Genomic DNA, 22,506 nt, shown 5'->3' with positions numbered 1-22,506 from the left:
TAAAGCCTGAGCAGTTTTAAAACTCCAGGCTATAAGTGAATTCTTTCACCTTCAAGACCTCTCAATCTTAAATTGGCAACACCAATCCCCAGCAACAAAGTCAGCTACATGAAAATATATCCCTTAATAATTCTCATCAAGACACTGCAATTTTTTGCTTGGGCTTTTCCTGTCCCATGGTAGATGCTGATTTAACATAAAAATTACTCATTAAGATAAGCATTTCATGCTAAATAGTAAGAATAAAATGAATAAAACAGATTGAGCTGGGCCGCTAGGTGGCGTAGTGGATAAGGCACCGGCCTTGGAGTCAGGAATACCTGGGTTCAAATCCGGTCTCAGACACTTAATAATTACCTAGCTGTGTGGCCTTGGGCAAGCCACTTAACCCCATTTGCCTTGCAAAAAAACCAGATTGAATCATCACTTTTATCTTTCTGATCTCCAAATAGTACAAATTCACTTAGACAAGTCATTTAATTGTTTTGGGCAAAATTTTCCTCCCATGTAAAATTGAAAGATTTAATTAGATGAACAGGATGCTACACAAGGTTTCAATTGAACTAGAAACTAGATAAACAACCTTAAAGTCCCTTCCAACTCCAAAAGTCTTATGATTTTTTTATATCGAGTACTAGATAAGAAAAATCCAGATCCAGACACAAATGAGTTCTAAGACATACAGTGAGAAATGTAGGGGGTTGGTCTTCAAGCTGTGAGAAATATAGGGTGATGGTCTTCACTGGATGTGGAGGGGAGCCCTTAGGGAATCCATTACAAAGGGGGAATGGCCCAGCCAATCACAAAGCCAATCACAAAGCTGGAAGAGTCTTCCTAATCCAGTTCCAGGGATTCCAAACCTAGAGATCTTGACCTAATGCTGCTGAGTTTGCCCAATTAGGTAATCGAATATTAACCCACGCACCCCCTGTGACTGGGGTTCTTTAGCATATCATGCATTGGATGATGTGGGGGAGGAACATATTAGGGGCATATCATGGAATGGGCGGACCTTTTAGATTATAACTCAAACTCTGAGAGCCTATGAACCACCAAGAGGGAGGGGAAAGAGTTTGAGGACAATAAATTACCTGACTCCTAAGACTAAGGGGTGCCTCATGCCTAGGAGTGAGGTACCCGTATCTTGTAAGGTGTATCTTGCAAGGCTCATGAAATAAAATGTACAATTTTCTCTCACTCTAGCAGGTTTTTCTTTTCATTCATTTATAACAGAGACCTACTCAGAGATAAATAATAGGGAATGGAGTTCCAATGCTATAGTCAAGGGAATTTCCTTGCCCATATGCCCCTGCAATAAGTGAATTGCAAAACTCTATAGCATTTCACAGGATCATAACCAGCCTTGCCTCAGCTGAGGCCTTTTTTTGGGGAAGAACCCCATCATTTACCACAATGCCTTACGTACAATTGGTACTTAATAAATGCTAGTTGAATGATTCTACATCTGCATCAAGAGGAATATCCTTGTCAATGATTCATCACTGAAAAATATGGAGGAAATTTTCACCTTTTGTTTGTATTTCAAGGCTTCAAGGATGAGAAAAAAATGGCAAAGACTAAATTGGAATTTAATCTTTTATTTTATTGCTATGGGAGAATCTGGGATGAGGAAATTTCTTCTACCAGTGCAGGTAGATTTATTCTCTGCAAATGAGAGCTTTAGAGAATTTCCTGAAGTACTTAGGAATTAAGTGACTTACCAGGTACTCAACAATCAGAATGTCCCAAAGGGCAGTTTTCTTAAGGGTCAAGGGTGAGAGGCACAAAATCAGATATTCCAACAAAACTCTCTTTATAAGGCAGCTTGAATGCAGGCCTAGTATGAATCAAGGAGAAGACCTAAGTGATCTCTCAACATATTTCTTGCCTTTCCAAAATATTACATTGATGGAAAAATTAACCTTGAAAAAGTAAACCCATTTTTGCTGCAAATGCATTATCTCTAAAAGGAATTATGAGTCAGCTGGTTCAGCTCCTTCATTCATCTATTCAGCAATAAACAATTATGAAACATTTAATATATGCTAGACATAGTGCTAGATATAGGGGTATGAATGAGACATATAAAGAAGAGTAATGCCCTATCCCTACCTCCAAGGGATTTACACTTGAATAGTGAATGTGAGTGGGATAAAGTCTGAGATTTCTTCAGTAGAATATTATAGATTAGAACTGTCTCTTCTGCCCCTCTTCTCCTGACAAACAACTTCTGTGATATTGGTGAAGAGTCAACTGACTCCATCTGTTGAAGTCCGGATGTCCATTCAATTCCTGGGGCTGAAGGGATATTCTGGTTTCTGTTTTGAATTATATGTTCTTTTCCTTAGATTAATTTATGAGTCTAGATTGTGAAGACCACATTCCTCATTAGTGAGGGTGGGTCAGTGGGGGTGGGGGTGGGAAATGCATTAGAATAAATGTGAATCTTGGGTCTTTTGCTTTTGCCTGTAACTGATTGGGGCCCTGTTCCTTGAGAAATGAATATAACTTTCTCTTCATACCTTGAGAGATCTCTGAAATTTATTTAAGTGGCATTTGTCCCACACAAATAGAATATAAATTCATAGAATTTATAATATAATGCATATAAGAATTTGACAAGGACCAAAAAGGAAGAGAAAAAAATAGCAAATCAGGTCAGAGTCTCAGATTTCTTTACTACTTCAAGTCCTTTTTACTTCATAATATCATAATAACTCACATAAGCTGCATGTTTAATTCCAGGAAGTTGCCTTGGGTTAGGAGGTGACCTTTGCTACTCCATATTGACTTTATATATTTTTCATATACTTATGTATAGATAGATTGTTTCCCCAGACCAGATTATAAATTCTGAAAGGGTAGGAAAACTGTTTCACTTTGCCTTTTTATCTTCACAATGAGCACAATGACCTCAATGACCTTGCACTCAATAGTTACTTTATACTTGTTGATTGACTGAAGTAGGAATCATTGACCTCTACTAGTCTAGAGGCTTTCTAAATGCCTCCCTAGGTCTGTCAGAGATTTTTTTTTTTATAGACACTATCCTAGAAGCTGGGAGCATTCAGGAAGACCCATTGACACCACAAGATAGTTTTAAATGCATACCGGGCAGAAAAATGACTTTTTCTTGGATTTTGCCTCTGTTGATTCTGGTATATCTTCTGTTCCTGAAAGATCAGAAGAGTTCCTTTCATCAATGATGTTCATTGTGCTAGGAGATGATTTTCTACTTCCTAGGGGGAGAGAAACCAAACAAAGTTATTCTTTTTTTTTTGGTTTTGTTTTGTTTTTTTTGCAAGGCAAAAAGGGTTAAGTGGCTTGCCCAAGGCCACACAGCTAGGTAATTATTAAGTGTCTGAGACTGGATTTGAACCCAGGTACTCCTGACTCCAGGGCCGGTGCTTTATCCACTACGACACCTAGCTGCCCCTACAAAGTTATTCTTAATGGACCCAATTCACAGGATAGAAAGAAAAATGAAATGAAAAAAGATTGAAGATTCAAGGAAACTTCCATCTTCTGAACTTTGGGATTGGGACATTCATTTGGATATTGTACCAGATTTTCCTTTTATTTTAATTTCTGGGTTTGTCAAGTCCAACCTAGTATCTCAACCAATAGTTTTTTAATACTCCAAATTCATGTAGATGGTTATTGTGAGGAATGTAGGGTGTTGGTCTTCAGTGGGTGTGGAGGGGAGCCCTTGGGGAATCCATTACAAAGGGGGAATGGCCCAGCCAATCATAAAACTGGAAGAGTTTTCCTAATCCCATTCCAGGGATTGCAAACCCCATACCAGTTCTCAACTGATCAAGAGTGACCTAGAGATCTTGACCTAATGCAACTGAGTTTGAGCAATTAGGTAACTGAATATTAACCCAAGCACTCCCTGTGAAGATTGAGGTTCATTAGCATATCATGCATCATATGATGTGGGGGGGGATCACATTAGTGCCATGTCATGGAATGGGTGGACTTCTTAGATTGTAACTCAAACTCTGAGAGCCTACTATGATCATCCAAGAGGGAGGGGAAAGAGTTTCTGAAGACCATGAATTACCTGTGGTTCCAAGACCAATTCGTGCGTCATGCCTAGGTGAGGTACCCCTATCTTGTAAGGTATATCTTGCAAGGTTCATGAATAAAATGTACAATTTTCTTTCACTCTAGCAGATTTTTCTTTTCATTCATTTATAACAGTTATTTTGTAGTTTACAGCTTCAAAGAGTTTTTTAGAACCCTGTCTTGTCCTTTTATCTACCTAAGTAATCAATCTTTAGTCAAGCCTTAGAAATGAATATGTTTCTTTGCAAAAGGAAAAGTGCTAATTTTATATGAGAGAAAAAGATGGAGTTTTAATTCCATCTTTTCCTCAGTGTCTATTTATGTCTAAATCTTGTACTCATTTTGAACTTATTTTGATAGGGTATGAGATGTAGGTCTATGCTAGGTTGGGAAAGAATAGCTTAGAAAAAAAAATCTGTGTCACAGTAGTTTGGCTATTATGAGCTCTGGCTTTCCTACTTAATAAACTACAATTACTTCCCATTGTCTTTAGGATAAAATATGAACTATTTGGCTTTGTGAGGAATATAGGGTGTTTGTTTGGTTTCCACAGAATGTAAGAGGAGATTGTTAGTTTAAATTACATATACACATACTGCATATATATATACATGCAGTATGTGTATATGTATAGTATATGTATATATACATTACAAAGACTGGAGTCTGCCTATGGCTGTTGGTGCCTATGAGCAGCTATGTGAGTGTAAGACAAAAGAAATGACCTAAACCAATCATTAAGCTGAGTGAGATACCCTTACCCAACATTAAGGCTTCTGACCTAGTCAAAAACTAGCTTCAACTAGTTAAGGGTTGACCTAGAGTTTCTGTCTTTTGCAAGGCTCTCTGCTCAAAGAAGCTCATACATATTACTGTTCACTCCATTGTGCTCACTAGTATAATGACCAGGGTGGGGAAAACATTATTAGAGAATGGTATTCGGGTGAGAATTGATTAGTTTGTAACCCTGACCAATAGTTGACAGGAAAGGGGGAACAAGCCTTTTCAAACTGCATATAAGACTGGACATTGTCACAATTCTCTGCCTTTCTCCCTAGAAGAAATGGTCCTTTTTTTGCAGAAAAATTTTTGAATAAAAAGCAATTTTAATCACTTTGGACAAATTATGAGCCGTTTATGATAGGTTTTCAAAACCCTTTATCAACCTGGCCCAATTCATAACCACATCAACAATATATTTATGTGCTTATCTTTTCAAAACAACTCTTAACAGTTGTTATTCCTGTCTTTTATTGTCCTTGATAATTTTATGCTAATTACTTCGTGTTAGAAATGAATGAAAAGAAAACCTGCTAGAGTGAGAGAAAATTGTACATTTTATTTACAAACCTTGCAAGATACAGGTACCTCACCTGAGGCATGAATTGGTCTTGGAATGTCAAGTAATTTATAGTCCTCAGAAACTCTTTGCCCTCCCTCATGGATTTTCATAGGCTCTCAGTGTTTGAGTTACAATCTAAGAGGTCCACCCATTCCATGACATGCCTCTAATATGATTTCCCCCCCCACATCATAGGATGCATGATATACTAATGAACCCCAATGGTCATAGGGGGTGTGTGGGTTAATATTCAATTACCTAATTGTGCAAACTCAGTTGCATTAGGTCAAGATCTCAAGCTCACTCTTGACCAGTTGAGAACAGGTTTGGGGTTTGCAATCCCTGGAATGGGATTAGGAAAACTCTTCCAGTTTTGTGATTGACTGGGCCATTCCCCGCTTTGTAATGGATTCCCTAAGGGTTCCCCTCCACACCCTGTGAAGACTAACACCCTACATTCCTCACACCTTGCTAATTTTATTGAGATAAAATTTCTGAGTTATTTTGATTTATATTTCCTTTCTTTGTCACTTATGACACTTTTTCATGTGGTTATTAAGAATTTGTAATTTTTTGTGAATTATTCATATTATTTTTAGTTGCCTATATCTCTTGGATATAGGACTGTTAACACAAAGATTTGATACAAAAATTTTTTTCCTCAGTTGACATCTTTCCTTCTGTGGGAAAACTTCATGGCATTGTTTGAACCTACCCATGAATGACTGAAAGACAAGATCTGTTGCTTAGGAACTAGATTTGTTTAATGCTTAACTCATGACATCAGATTATACTGGCCAAAAATTTTTCAGAAAATCCAGAAATTGATGCTAGGAATGTAAGAAATTTCCCCCAATTATACATCTCAAGCAACTTTTGTGTCTTATCTAGAAACTACCTCCATGCCAGCCAATAAGTTGCTGTTTCTTTTTCCTTTCTTTGAACTCTATAAAATACAAAATTTGGAGATTTCAGGGTAGTGAGTCATCCCATTTTCAGCTCTTCTCCCTGCAGACCAACTTTATAAACTTCCTTCTAAACTTTTTAAAATTCTGGATTTGTCCTCTGATGACATTTCTCATCATCATAGATGCATTATTTCAATTTTATGTAGACTAAATTGTGTTTTATAATTTGCAATTACTTTTTTTTTAGGTTTTTTGCAAGGCAAATAGGGTTAAATGGCTTGCCCAAGGCCATACAGCTTAGGTAATTATTAAGTGTCTGAGACCAGACCAGATTTGAACCCAGGTACTCCTGACTCCAGGGCGGGTGCTTTATCCTCTGCACCACCTAGCCACCCCTTGTAATTACTTCTAACCTTTGGTTAAGAATTCATCCTCATCCATAACTGTGAAAGTAACCTGAAATTTTCCTGATTTGATTCTATCCCAATTTTTAAAAAATCTATAGCTGCCCTTATCCCAGTTTTTTAATTGCATGACCTTTAATTAATCATATGCCTATTTTGAGTATCTTATGTTATATAGTTAGAGATAATAAGCTAACCTGCTAGAGTACTTTTCAGTTTTCTCAGCAATTCTTCTCAAAATCAAGTAAATCTTATCAAATAAACATAAACACACACACATGCATACTTTCATGCTTATTGCTTAGTCATTTTGATGCAGGGCATTATGGACATAGGATATGTAATTGGAAACAAATTTTGTAATCTTTTACACTTAAATTCTGTCTGGGGGGGACATATATAGAAATAGAAATATAGAAGAAATGTCTGTCTAGTAAAAAAAATGTTATAAGTGATGTAAATTGACTACATTGTTAAATGTAAATTTGTAATTTATTTTTTATTGAAATTTTATTTTATTTTTCCAGTTACATGTCATGGTCGTTTTACAACCTTCATCCATTTGCAAATTTATGAATTACACATTTTTCTACCACCCTCTCTTCCCCCTCCTCCCCCTCCCAATGGCAGGGAGCAGTCTGATAAAAGTTGTACATGTACATTTATGTTTAACATATTTTGTGTCATTTTGTGTAAGAAGAATTACAACTAAGGGGAAAGAGAGAAATCCATGATATAGGAAGGAAACCATAAGAGAAGTTTTTAAAAAGAGAACATAATATGCATTCAGATTCCTTGGTTTTTTCCTCTGGATATGGATGGCATTATCCACAGCAGGTCACTCATGAGAGAGTAGCAGCCAACATCATAGTTGATCATCTCACAATGTTGTGAATGTTCTCTTGGATCTACTCCACTCAGCATTAGTTCATGCATGTCTTTCCAAGACTCTCTAAATTCTTCTTACAGAATAATACTCCATAATATTAATATACCTTGATTTGTTTAGCCAAGCTCCAATTGATGAATTTAATTTCTAATTCTAATTCTTTGCCACTACAAAAAGAACTGCTATAAATATTTTTGGACATGTTAAACTTTTCTCATTTAATCAATAATGATTTGGAATATTTTTTATATAACTATATATACCTTTAATTTCTTCATCTGGAAACTGCCTGTTCATATCCTTTTCACCATAAAATAATTGGGGAATGATTTGTAATCTTATAAATTTGAATAAGTTCTCTATATATTTTAGAAATGACTCCTTTATCAGAAACACTAGCTATGAAAATTGTTTCCCAGCTTTCTGTTTTCTTTCTAATCTTGACTGCATTGGTTTTTTGTTTTGTTTTGTTTTGTTTTTTGCAAGGCAATGGGGTTAAGTGGCTTGCCCAAGACCACACAGCTAGGTAATTATTAAGTGTCTGAGGTCGAATTTGAACCCAGGTACTCCTGACTCCAGGGCCGGTGCTCTGTTCATTGTGCCACCTAGCTGCTCCAGACTGCATTGGTTTGATTAGTGCAAAAACTTTTAAAATATTGAATATAGTCAATCACCCATTTTGCAATTTATAAGGTTCTCTATTTCTTCCTTGGTCATATATTTCTCCCCTTTTCATAGATCTGACAGTATTTCTTGATCTCTTAATTGGTCTATGATATTGCCCTTTATGTCTAAATCTTGTACCCATTTTGAACTTATTTTGATAGGGTATGAGATGTAGATCTATGCTTAAGTTTTGACTATACTGTTTTTCTGACAGTTTTTGTTGAATAGTGATTTCTTATCCCAGAATTTAGTGTTTTGGGGTTTGTGAAATAGTAGATAACTGTAATAATTTACCATTGTTTCTTTTGCATCTACTTTAATCCATTAATATAATAAAAATGACAATTCTACCCAAATAAAACACTTATTCTGTGCCATGCCAAAAAAACCTATTTTAGGGGCGGCTAGGTGGCGCGGTGGATAAAGCACCGGCCCTGGAGTCAGGAGTACCTGGGTTCAAATCAGGTCTCAGATACTTAATAATTACCTAGCCGTGTGGCCTTGGGCAAGCCACTTAACCCCATTTGCCTTGCAAAAACCTTTAAAAAAAATGGAAAAAACCCTATTTTACAGAGTTAGGAAGAGATATTACAAAATTCACCTGGAGCAACAAAAGGTCAAGAATACTAAGGGAATCAATAGGAAAAAAAAATTGCAAAGGAAGGTAACCTAGCTGTAACAGATCTAAAACTATACAACCAAGTGGCAGTCATCAAAACTGCCTGGTACTGGTTAAGATATTCTTGGAAAACAATCTAAAACAATAGTTCTCAGAATGTGGTCTTTGAATCTCCGAGTTATCCCAAGACCTTTTCAGGGAGTTTGTGAGCTTGTAACTATTTTTATAATATAATTAGATATTATCTGCCTCGAAAAATATTCTCCCTTTTCTAACAACATTTCTATATAAGGCTGAGTTTTTTTAATATGGTGAAATCAAAACAATATATAGTGGGGTGGCTAGGCCAGTGGATAGAGCACCGGCCCTGGAGTCAGGAATACCTGAGTTCAAATCTAACCTTAGACATTTAATAATTACCTAGCTGTGTGGCCTTGGGCAAGCCACTTAACCCCATTGCCTTGCAAAAAAAAAAACCCTCAAAAAAAAACATACAGCAACAGATGTGAGAATCCAGCAGTCTTCAATTAAGTCAAGCATTAAAAAGATTTGCAAATATATGCAAAACAGGGGCAGCTATGTGGCACAGTGGACCTAGCACAGGCAGGCCCAGACTTAAACTTTTGTTTCTTATTAGCTGTGTGACCTTAACCCCATTACCTCAAAAAAAATATGCAAAATAATAGCTCTCTTCTCATCTTTTTTTATTTAAGGTTTTTTCAAGGCAAATGGGGTTAAGTGGCTTGTCCAAGGCCACACAGCTAGGTGAGGTCACATTTGAACTCAGGTACTCCTGACTCCAGGGCCGGTGCTCTATCCACTGCACCACCTAGCTGCCCCTCTCTTTTCATCTTTTTGTTTGTTTTGGAAAATGTATTTATCTTTAGTAAAACATATGTAATGAGTTTATTGTTACATTAAATGAATTAATTTTTGAAAATTTTATTAGTTTCCATTTCTAATATTGCAATAGAATAGCTATAACTCAAGAATAGCTATAACTCACATAAAAATTTATTGGGGTCCTGAATAATTTCTAGAATGTATAAAGTGGTCCTGAGACCAAAAGGCTTTGAGGATGGCTCCTCTAGAGTCTAATCTTACTTTCCCACTCTAAGATTGCTCATAGGCACGAAATAAATGACAAAGGGACCAAAAAAAGGAGAAATAGAAGTTCCCAACTCTTTTTAACAAGTTTTTTTTAAAAATTTTATTTATTTAAGGCAATGGGGTTAAGAGTGACTTCCCCAAGTTCACACAGGTAGGCAATTATTAAGTGTCGGAGGCCACATTTGAACTCAGGTACTCCTGACTCTAGTGCCCATGCTCTATCTACTGCACTACCTAGCTGCCGCCCCCCCCCCCCCCCCCCCCCCCCCGCCCCGAACTCTTGATCATTAGACTGTCCTACTGTTATTAGGTGGTTCAATGGATAACATACCAGCCTTAAGAATCAGGAAAACTCATCTTCCTAAATTCAAATCTGGCTTCAGACACTTGCTGTGTGACACTAGCCAAGTCACTTCACCTTGTTTGCCTCAGTTTCCTCATCTGAAAATGAACTGGAGAAGGAAATGGTAAACCATTCTGTATCTTTGTGAAGAAAACCCAAATGGGGTCACAAAGAGTCAGACACAACTGAAATGGTTGAACAAAAATTATAGACCCATTATGTTATAGACTTATTTGTCACAAAAGGCAAGAAGGTGAATTAGGTGAGACTTTTCTGTGGCAGAACAGTCAACTTAAGGATTTTTACTCCTAGTTACACTGTTCCTGGTATTGTGTGTGTTCCTAGCAAAAACTTGAGAACTACTGAACTGCCCAGAGTCTGGGGTACAGAGAGTTTTGGAGGATTTAATAGTTATGAATTTATGTCACAGGGTCAGATTCATTAAGCAGAGCATTCTACAGAGAACTCCAGGGAAGTTACAGTCTAACTGCTGCGTCTTTGACAACACTTTCAAAGCTATTCTTTAAGGAACAGAATGTTCTACTTTCTGCTACTGCTGTGGTTTGTTTAAGCTACTTGTAAGCTTTGCTCTATGCTTTTTCCCTACCTTCAGATTTATCTTAAATTGAGAAGCAGTTGGTTCTTAGCTATTTATTCCCAAACCAGGGAATGTACCACAAATTCCTGTTCATTCCTAGTCCTATCCTTTATATAGGAAAAATGAGATGTCACAATTTAACCCTCTCCAATGGCTTCAACTATTTTCATCTGTATTTATCTAAATCCCAAATCTGTGTTTATCTACTTAACTACTCCTTTGAGCTATAGTCCTCCAGTTCAACAGTTTCATTGTTATGGTTTTCTTGAGAGATAATTCTTAAATTGTGAAATCTGGTCCTTATCCTGACTTCCTTGTGATGGCATTATTTTCACAGTCACTCTCACTATGAACCTTGGCAATCCCTTTCTTTTTCATCTCCCTTGCTTCCTATCTCTATTTAGCCACAAAGTTCCACTGATTCTTCCTTTATGAATTATATTTGCCCTTTCTCATCCATCCTTTTTTGCCACCACTCATTTAAAAGTCACTTATTTGAAATGTACATACCCTTTGGTCCAGCAATACCTCTACTGGGTCTATACCATGAAAAGATGATGAAAAAGGGTAAAAACATCACTTGTATAAAATTATTCATAGCAGCCCTGTTTGTAGTGGCAAAGAGTTAGAAATTGGGTGAATGCCCATCAATTGGGAAATGGTTGAACAGATTGTGGTATATATATGTTATGGAACACTATTATTCTATTAGAAACCAGGAGCGATGGAAATTCCTGGAAGGATTTGCATGAACACGGATGCTGAGTGAGATGAGCAGAACCAGAACATTGTACACCCTAAAAGCAACATGGGGGTGATGATCAGTCTTAATGGACTTGTTCATTTCATAAGTACAACAATCAGTGACAATTTTAGGGTATTTGTGATGGAGAATACCATCTGTATCCAGAGAAAGAATTGTGGAGTTTAAACAAAGACCAAAAACTATTTTTAATTTTTTAAAAAAGTTATCTTTTTATGTAATTTTGCTATCTCTTTTATTTTTTCCTTAAGGGTATGATTTTTCTCTTAACACTTTCAATTTTGATCAATGTATAGCATGGAAACAATGTAAAGACTATCAGACTGCCTTCTGTGGGGGGAGGGAAGTGAGATTGGGGGAAAAATTGTAAAATTCAAAAAAATAAAAACAAGTCACTCATTTGGACTCAAAATATAATATGTTGTCTTAGAAATTGTTATAAATGATGATTCAACTCCTAAAATAGCCAGAAAATTCTTATTCAAATTAAAATATAGTGGCAAAGAAATGCAAATTGAGGGAATGTTTATCATTTGAGAAATGTCTGAAGTTATGGCATATAATTGTAAAGGAACATGATTGTGCAAAAAAAGAAATGATGAGCAGGTAGATTTTGGAGAAACTGGGAAAGACATATTTGAACTGATAGAAAGTGAACTGAGCAGAGCCGGGAGAGTATTGTGCACAATAATAGCAACACTGTGTGATGATCAGCTATGAATGACTTAGCTCTTCTCAGCTATAAAACATCCAAGGCAATTACAAAGGCCCCCTGATGGAAAATGCTATCCACATTCAGAGAAAGAATTGATGAACCTTGAGTGCAGATTGAAGCATTTTAACTTTTTTTTGATCTGCCTCTTTTTTTCACATGATTAATATGGAAACATCTTTTACTTGATTACACATATATAACACATATCAAATTGTTTACTGTTTTAGGAAGAGGGGAGAAGAGGGCAGGGAGAAAACTTTGGAACTCAAAATTTTGTAAAAATGAATGTTAAGACAGCTAGGATGTGCAGTGGATGGAGACCAGCCCTGGAATCAGGAGGACCTGAGTTTAAATGTGGCCTCAGGCATGTAATAACTAGCTGTGTAACCTTGGGCAAGTCACTTAACCCCATTGTCTTGCCAAAAAAAAAAATCTCCCCAAAATGAATGTTAAAAATGTCTTTACATATAATTAGAAAAAATAAAATATTGTTAAAAATTATAACATTGGAGAAAGTAGCCTCTACTTTTTTGCTTTAATGCATTCTTGTAGACTCCATTGCTAAGCTGGTGACTTAAATGTTAAGTCTAGCACTCTTTTTTTTTTTTTTAGGTTTTTGCAAGGCAAACGGGGTTAAGTGGCTTGTCCAAGGCCACACAGGTAGGTAATTATTAAGTGTCTGAGACCGGATTTGAACCCAGGTACTCCTGACTCCAAGGCCGGTGCTTTATCCACTACGCCACCTAGCCGCCCCAAGTCTAGCACTCTTCAACTATTACTGAGGTTCATAAAGGGAGATTGTCAGACTGAGGCTAAACCAAGGATGTAGCCTTTAACTGTCTCAGGAAGGTCATAAAATCACTGAAATAAGAACTGGACCTGTGATAGATGAGGAATCTTCCTCCGTCAATGCAGGTCAGCACTTCCCCTGCACCATGTAGTCTTAGAGAGTTGTCTAGGGCACTTAGATGTTAAGTGACTTGTCCAGGATCACAGAGCCAACCAAAGCAGGACTTAATACTAAAAAACTGAACCCTAGTCAATAAAGATGTCACAGGATAATAAACTTAGAGCAGAAAAGGATAATGGCATCTAATCTCTCCTTTTATTGAAAAAGAAACTGAGGCACAGTGAAGTTAAATGACTTGCCCAAGGTTACAGTTAGCAACTGTGGTAGGATTTAAATCTGTCTCCCTGACTCCAAGCCCAGGGCCCTAAATACTAGAAAAGTCAGATATATATATATACTCGGTTCACCTGGCTTCATTCCCCCAAAATCAATATCCTTGAAGAAGCATAGTGACAGCCAGTATTCCAAGCATCCTAGCTATGCATGCCCTTCTTTAACCCTGGATACTCACCTAGTATTAAGGAACTGCAGCTGTTCTAAGCCTTGAAGAAAGCAGCTGGTAATTACCAAGTGTTCAGTACACTCTTCCTTCTCTCTACACCCCCTTTGTCCGTTGTGGTCTCATAATTAAACTCAGCTGTGAGTTACTCAGCTCTGTCCTTTGTTGTAGTGCTGATTCACCTCACAATTCTCAGCCTCCCCAATGTCCCTGGCCAGGGTGCTGACTTTAAAAAAATCATATTTTTCCCCAGGAACATTTTTATGAAGGGAAGAGGGGGAAAGAGGAATGGGCTAGGTGGGAGATCAAATCTGAGGGAGTGTGAAGAATTTGGATTGCTCACAGTTATGTGACATTATTTTAACTTTAACACCAACAATATGCCATGAGAGCAAATATATGCCTATAAACTTATATAATAATTTAGAGAAGTAAAATTATGTTAAAACTTTATAAAATGGGGGCGGCTAGGTGGCATAGTGGATAAAGCACCGGCCCTGGAGTCAGGAGTACCTGGGTTCAAATCCAGTCTCAGACACTAAATAATTACCTAGCTGTGTGGCCTTGGGCAAGCCACTTAACCCCGTTTGCCTTGAAAAAACCTAAAAAAACCCCAAACTTTTCTATAATGTTAATTATACAAGGGACTGTAGTGAATTGTAAATTGTAAGTATAAAATGTGTACTATTCTACTATGTAGTAAGTTTGAACTAAAATGGACATGCTAGCTTTAATAAATGTTAATTAAACATGTTATTAATAATACTTTTATTGACTTGGAATATAAAAAGGAGAATTTAGAAGGTCCAGGTTTCTTTTAAAGGCTATCTGTATAATCTTGAGCTGATGCCTTATTTTACTAATGATAAATTTTCCTTAGAAAGCAGAGGCATTCAAAATTGATTTTGGAGAGGTCTCTTAAGAATTTTTATAAGTGAAAAATATGTGTAGTACATTATAATTATGATGATAGTGCTTCTCCCACTAAAAAGTACTGGACATAGCAGGGTATAACATCAACTGAACAATATCACTACAAGTTTTATATACCAAAGTGATTAATGAGAGTACTAATTCCAAAATGCTGCTTTTCACTTAAGGGGAATATTTAGACTAGGAAAACTTCCTTCAGTCATAATTTTAAACTATGAATTAATGACATTTGATTCATCATATTGCCAGAAGAAAAAATATTAGACCTATTCTATTTGGCACCTACAAACCCAAATTGACAGAGCTCATTTTTTGGCCACAAGATGGTGCTATTCAGTAGCATGAGCTTTGCTGTTTTCTTTTCAGAGGAAGTTTTTCAGCTACAAATAAATATGCCACTTTTTATCCATATGCTCACATCCCCCCCTCCACTAAGCAAGCTTTTTCAGCTACAAATAAATATACCACTTTTTATCCATATGCTCACATTCCCACCCCCCCCCCGACCAAGCAAGCTTTTTGGGGGGAACATATATTTTAATGCCCAGTCAATAGGATTTCCATCTCATGATGGGACATTTCCCATTAGGCTTCAATTTCTTAATAGGTACTCACTAAATAAAATTAAAATGTATTGTACCTAAAGTGTTTCTGTACCCTATATTCCTTTGGAATAGGTAAAGTTATTGAATTAATTTTTAAAATAATTTATCTTTAAACATTATGAACCAATTTATGTGCCTTAATATAGGTTGATTTTGTTGGAAGGAACATCTGAATTGAGGAAAGATCTTTGAGGAAAGATCCAAATGAATATTTGGGAATTTCTATGGTATACCCAGAATCATAGTGGAAAAAGCATTGAATTTCGGCCCAATTTCTAAATTTACACTTAACACTTGGCATAACCTTAAGCAAATTGCATCTTTCTGGATCTTTGTTCCTCCTCTGTAAAATGAGGACTTTAGAAGACAGTATGATGAAATGTTGGATTGGAAGTCAGAACTGGGTTTGAATCCCCCATCTACTACTTTAATACCCCTGTGATCTTGGACAAGTCACTTAGTGGCTCTGTCTCAGTATTTTTATCTGTAAAATGGGGGTTTGGATGGGGGAATTAGATAAGATCATCTCTCTGTTTCCTAACAACACAAAATCTATGATCCTATGACCAAATGATTAGTCCACAAGCATTTATTAAGTTATTTATTACATGCCAGACATATAGGGGGTACAAGTGCAAAGAATGGAACAATCCCTACTCACAATGATCTTATAATTTAATGGAGGAAACACATATGTACATACATACACATATATAGCTCTATGTATTACACATGTGGATAATACATTAAATGTCAAGTGAATAAAAACACATATGCAAAGTGGTTAAATACAAGTTAATTTGTGAGAAAGGACATATATAATTGGATGAGATTATGAAAGACTTCAGCCAGATGTTGATGCATGAGCTGCATCTTCAAGGAAGCAGAGATAAAGAGGGAAGGCATCCCAAGCATGTGGAAGAGTCATTGCAAGACATGGAGACAGAATAAGAGATGTCATATTTGATGGACAGAGAGGTCAGTTTGACTAGAGTGGGATTTTTAGATATCTCCAATGAAGTTTTAAATATGTTAGAACCAGGTTGTGAAAGATGATAAAAGCCAAATAGAAAAGTTTATATTTGATCCTAGAACCTATAGTACATCACTGGAGTTGAATGAGGAGGGATCACACAGTCAGATTGGAGCTTACTTTGATAACAGACCATTCTCTGAGTATAGAGAATGGGATCAAATGTAAGAGATGCTGTAAAGGCAGAAATGGCAACATCTGACAGTTCACTGAATTTATGTGTAGGTGAATAAGAGTGAGAAGTCTAGAAAAGAGGAAAATCTGAGAAAAAATTGCAGGAACATTCATAGTTAAGAACAGGGGTATCAAAGTTGAGTCAGCACAGAAGCCTAAAAGACCTATAATCATGGAGGTGGGAGGCAAACCAAGAATGAGCAGTGTCCCAAAAACTGAGAGAGAAGAGGGTTCAAAGTGGAGAGGGATGGTCAATGGTCTCAAATGAAGCAGAAAGTTCAAGGATGAACATAGAAAAGAAAAACACCAAAAGATCTGGTGACTGAAAAATTATTGGTAAATTTGGAGATACTGTTTCAGTTGAGTAATGAAATTGCAAACCATATTGCCGAGGGTTGAGAAAGGAGAAGTGAGGAAATAGATATAGGGAGTGGAAACAGCTTTTTCAAGGAACTTGGTTGTCAGAGAAAGGAGAGATACAGTATGATAGCTTAAGGGAATGGTAGGATGTAGGTAAGGATTTTTAAGAATGAGAAAGATATGGGTTTGAAGACAAAATATCTTCCAGCTCTGAACTCTATGATTTTATGATTTGGGTCCACTACTAACTAGATATTGTGATTTGATAAAAGTTACTACTGTCTCTGATCTTTATAGATCATAGGATAGCAGGGTATAATACTGGTTTTGAAGTCAGGAGAGACAATTTGGTTTTAAATCTGGCTTCTGACCAGGTTACAAGCAATGGACAAATGACTTCTCTGGGCCCTGGTTTTCTCTTCTTTAAAACCAGGTGACTGAACTGGAACTTTCTTTCTTCTGATACTTAATATAGTTGTATAACCATCCAAAAGTCATAAGATCACAATTCTGAAATTGGGAGGGACCTCAAAGGCCATCTATTTAAACTCCCTTCTTTTACAGAAGAGAAAACCAAGACCCAGGAAGGTTAAGGGATGTGCCAAAGTTTCCACATATAGTATGAATCAGTTAGGATTTGAACCCAGATCTTATGACTTCCACTGTACTCTGCCTCCTAGTAAGTCAATTTAATCAATCTTTCAAGCATTTACTTCACATTATAGCGTTTTTGTTTCCTCTTCTAAAAATGGGGACAATAATACCTGGAGAAGCTATTTTATGTGGCAGCTAATTGATGGCAGTGGAGCCTGGGTCTGAAGTCTGAGTTCAAATGTGGTCTCAGACACTTACCTAGCTGTGTGACTCTAGTCACTTCACCCTGTTTACCTCAATTTCCTCATTTGTAGAATGAACTGGAAAAGGGAATAGCAAATCACTTTAATATCTCAGCAAAGAAAAACCCAAATGGGGTTAAAAAGAATTGGATATAAGTGAAATGACTGAACAATAATAAAACTATTTTGCACGAATATTTTGAAATAAAAAATGATGAAGTACAAAAATTCAGAGGAGACTAAATGAACTAATGCAGAGGGAAGTGAGTAGAACCAGAATAATTTACGCAATGATAACATAGAGGAAAAACAACTCTGAAAGATTTTAGAATTCTGATTGTTGTTGGTTTTCTATATCTGACTGTGATCCATTTTGGGATTTTCTTGGCAAAGATAATGGAGTGGTTTGCCATTTCATTCTCCACCTCGTTTTTATAGATGAAGAATCAGGCAAATAGGGTTAAGTGACTTGTCCAGGTTTACAACAGCTAGTAAGACTGAGGTCATATCTGAACTCAGGTCTTCCTGACTCTAGCCTGGGCACTCTATCTACTGAACCACAATGATGAATCACAAGTCCAAAAAGAATAAAAATGAAGTAAACCCCTCATCTCCTGACAAAGCCTAAAAAGACAGAAAGAGACAAACAATTTTGGACATGGCTTATGTGGAAATTTGTTTTGCTAAATTATCTGGTTATGTATAAAGAGATTCTTTAAAAAATTTTTTTTTTAATGAAGAGTGGGGAATGGGAGCAACAGATTTATACATACACTATATATATATATATATTATAAATGTATATATATATAAATGTAGATATGTAGATATAGATATAGATAGATATATATCTACATACCTGTTACTTGAAAGAAAGTAATTTTATGGCAATCTACTGAGTTTATATATGAAACAAATATACAAATGTGAGCTCTCTAAATTTTCATGATCTGTCTACATTACTACCACAAGCCTCAGGGTATTGTGTGTGAGTTTGAGGAATAGTCATTTAGGGGCTAAGTTGGCAGCCAGCAGCTCCCACATGAAAGGGAAATTGGTGGTAGAAGGCAGAAGAATCTCTTCCAAGAACAACTTGGTACTTTTCCAATCTGATTCAGACTCTGAGGTCTCAGTGGATTGCTTACTTTTGTTGATGGTCTGTGGTCCCACCAAGACACTAGATTTAAACAAACTTCCAGATCAAATTTTATGCGAATTTAAAGGGTCTCAAAACACTTGAGAGTAAACCTGGGGTATTCTTACCCAAGCCCAACCTATGTCTTACTCCCCTATAATCCTTCTAAGGCTAGATATCAGTGAACATTCTCATGAGATATACAGTAATTTCAGAAATTTCCCCTTTATTGTTTCATAAGCTTCTATTTCAGTGACTCTTCCATCCTTATTCTCTTTTGGCTAATAACAATAATAACTAATATTTATATAGTGCCTGCTACATGGCAGGCATTGGGCTAAGGACTTTACAATTATTATTTCATTTAATCCTCACCACAATTCTGGGAGGTAGATGTTGTTATACCCAATTTATAGTTGAGGGGACTGAGGCAAACAGAGATTAAAATGATTTACCTGGGGTCACATAGCTAGTAATTGCCTGAGGTTGGATTTGAAGTCAGGTCTTCCTGGCTCCAGACCTAATTCTCTATCCTGAACCCAGGGTTTAACCTTCTTTACAGTCAAGTTCAGGATAATTTCCCTTAGCTACAATGGGAGATAGGAGACTTAGGTTCCAATCTTGGTTCCATGATTAACTAGTTTTATGATTCTGTCCAAGTCATTTCCCTTCTCTCAGACTTATGGCTCATATGATCAGGAAATAGTTGAGATGGGCCTCATAGATGACCCAAGTTAGAGTCCTTTTTTAATGTCCCTTTAGCAATTTGGTGAAGCTACTGGATCCCTTCTCAGGAATATTTTCAAATACATAAAGTAAAATACATAAGATCATAAAGGAAACAAATTGTTTTGAAATACAGTAACCAAAATATTAAGAAAACAAGTTCATAAACCAAAAAGTTAAGAATCTAGAGCATCCCCTTTGTTTTACAGAGGAAAAAACTGACTTCTTGCAAGAGGAAGTGACTTTCCTAAAGGCACACTTAATAAATGACCTAGCTGGGATTTGAACCTGGGTTTTCTGACTTCAGATTCAGGCTCCTCCCACAATGTTTCACTTGCAACCTCAATTTGTAAAATAGTGAGGGTTTATAAATTTAGAGCTAGAAGAGAACTTAGAGGTCATTGAATCCAGCCTTTTCACAGAGAAATAATGCTTTATAATATTGCATATGATTATATACAATATTATATCATTATCATTATTATTATTATTATTATTATTATTATTATTATTTTATGACATGATCAATCCTTTATTCCAGGGCAAGCACTATGCTAAATGCTTTACAGATATTAACTTATTTGAACTGAGAAACACTTCTTTCCCCTAGTAAACACCATGTATCATCAGATGCAAAGTCATTCTTTAGCCTATGCCACTATACAATCACCCCTTGGATACCATCCCCAAGATGCCATTGCAGTGGTCCTCCTTTCCTGGGACCAACTTCCTTTCTTCATCCTTTGTGGGAACATGAACCAAACTTGCAGAAGAGGTCATCATTTCTCCAGTAGTTATATCTGTCTAGTTCCCTCTATTGCCCTCCCTCCTAACTGAATTTTTCTTAGTTGCAAGAATTCTAGCCACTTATAGCCCTGAACTGCAGTGCTCTGTAGAATAGTAGAGAACATTTAGAGATCAATTTAAGATTTCCAAAATGCTTTTCATCATAATAGCTTTGTTAGAGAAGTAGCAATTTTATCCAGGTTTTTATAGATGCCAAGACTGTAGATCAGAAACCTGAAAAATACCTTGGTCATGTCCACACAGTGAGGATTCTAATTCAGGTTTATTGACTGTGGTGCAGGCTATAGAGAGCTGATTGTTAAATTCTCGGTGTAGGGCAGCTAGGTGGCGCAGTGGATAAAGCACCGGCCCTGGAGTCAGGAGTACCTGGGTTCAAATCTGGCCTCAGACACTTAATTACCTAGCTGTGTGGCCTTGGGCAAGCCACTTGACCCCATTTGCCTTGCAAAAAAAAAATTTCAATGTAGGCATTTACATCTTAGAAATCAGGGTTCAATTTATTGTTTTGTTGATGAGCTAGACTTAAAAGTGATGGAGAAAATGCTAAAAATACAGATTAAATTTAAGAGGGTATCATGAGTGCAGTAGGTTCTCCCCCTCTACCTCCCTCCCCTCACTCCCAGAGCTAGTTATTAAATATTTCAGTTGCTATATCCAGTAACCTTTCTATTATACAACACTGTCTATGTGAAAGAATAATCACCTTGGGAATTAATCTTCTATTATGCAAAAGTAAATTAAGAACATTGTTAGATAAACTGGGTGTGCATGCACTAATGTTGATTCCCCTTAGGAGAAATATATCTAGATCTGTATCTATATTCATTACATATATATATATATATATATATGTATATATATATAAATATATATACACACACACATATAATGTATATATGTAAATATATGTATGTATGTATGTATATATGTATATAATTCATATGTACATACTTTGACATTTCAGGTACTTATTCTTATATACAATAGTTATTAATAATAGATGGAATCTATGCATTTTTTTAAGGTTTGCAAAGTGATTTTTACATGCATCCTCTCATTTGACCCTCACAGCAACTTTAGGGGTTAGCTATAACAAGTATTTTTATCCCTGTATACAGATAAGGAAACTGAATGTCAGAAAAGTAAAGTGATTTTCAGGATTTGAACTTCCTGACTCCATAGTCATCAATCTTTTTTTTGGTTGTTTTTGCAAGGCAGTGAGGTTAAGTGACTCACCCAAAGTTACACAGCTAGGTAATTAAGTGCCTGAAGCTGAATTTGAACTCATATCATCCTGACTCCAGGAGATGCTTTATCCACTGAACCGTCTAGCTGCCCCTGTCATCAAACTTTTCACTGTAATTCACCATAACTTCAGGAAGACAGGAAATTTAAAGTCAATTCAAACATTTAGTTGCTGTGTGGCTGAAGCCCAGATAGAGTAAATAATTTGCTCAAAACCATTCAGGTAAAAACCAGCATACAAAATCATTTCCAGATATATGCCTTCCTTTTTCTACTTCTCTTTTTTTTTCGAATCTCTCTTTGTGACAAAGGAAAAGTTAAACCAAATCAACTGGCAAAGAACCATGTCTAGTAGTATATCTATTCCATATCCATAATTCCTAGTTCTTAAATAGAAGAGAGGTAGCTTATTGGTTACTCTTTTTTCCAAGATTCAGAAAGTTGTTGACATCTAGTCAAAATCTGAATGATCAGTCAAATGAGAATACTCAAAATTCACAGTTAGTTATAATCCAAGCTCTTTTGCTTTCTAGAATATCATATTCTAACCCCTACGAACCCTTAATGTAGATCCTAATAAATCCTGTGTTATCCTGGCTGTAACTCTACTATATTTGAATTGTTTCTTTCTAGTTACTTGTAATATTTTCTCTTTGACTTGTGAGTTCTGGATTTTGGCTATAATATTCCTGGGAGTTTTATATTTTGGGAGCTTCTTCAGGAGGTGATCAGTACATTCCCTCAATTTCTATTTTACCCTCTTCTAGGATATTTAGGCAATTTTCCTAGAGATTCCTTGAAAAATGAAGTCTAGGTTCTTTTCCTGTTCATGACAAGTAACCCAATAATTTTTAAATGATTTCTCCTGGATCTGT

General features: G+C 36.3%; 1 protein-coding gene across 1 annotated transcript in view; it reads right to left on the bottom strand.

Moving 5' to 3' along the window:
- LOC141495371 (uncharacterized) overlaps positions 1-22,506 on the bottom strand; it is a 121,153-nt gene that overhangs the window by 13,312 nt on the left and 85,335 nt on the right. The window contains exon 2 of the mRNA XM_074196605.1: positions 3,112-3,239. Within this exon, the coding sequence (XP_074052706.1) occupies positions 3,112-3,213 (102 nt within the window). The 5' untranslated portion in view covers positions 3,214-3,239. The remainder of the gene's footprint in view (positions 1-3,111; positions 3,240-22,506) is intronic.

The sequence above is a fragment of the Macrotis lagotis genome, chromosome 8 (genome assembly GCF_037893015.1).
Source record: "Macrotis lagotis isolate mMagLag1 chromosome 8, bilby.v1.9.chrom.fasta, whole genome shotgun sequence".
In the NCBI taxonomy this organism is placed as follows: Eukaryota; Metazoa; Chordata; class Mammalia; order Peramelemorphia; family Peramelidae; genus Macrotis; species Macrotis lagotis.
The sequence above is the reverse complement of the archived record's forward strand: the minus strand, read 5'-3'. Positions and strand labels throughout refer to the sequence as shown.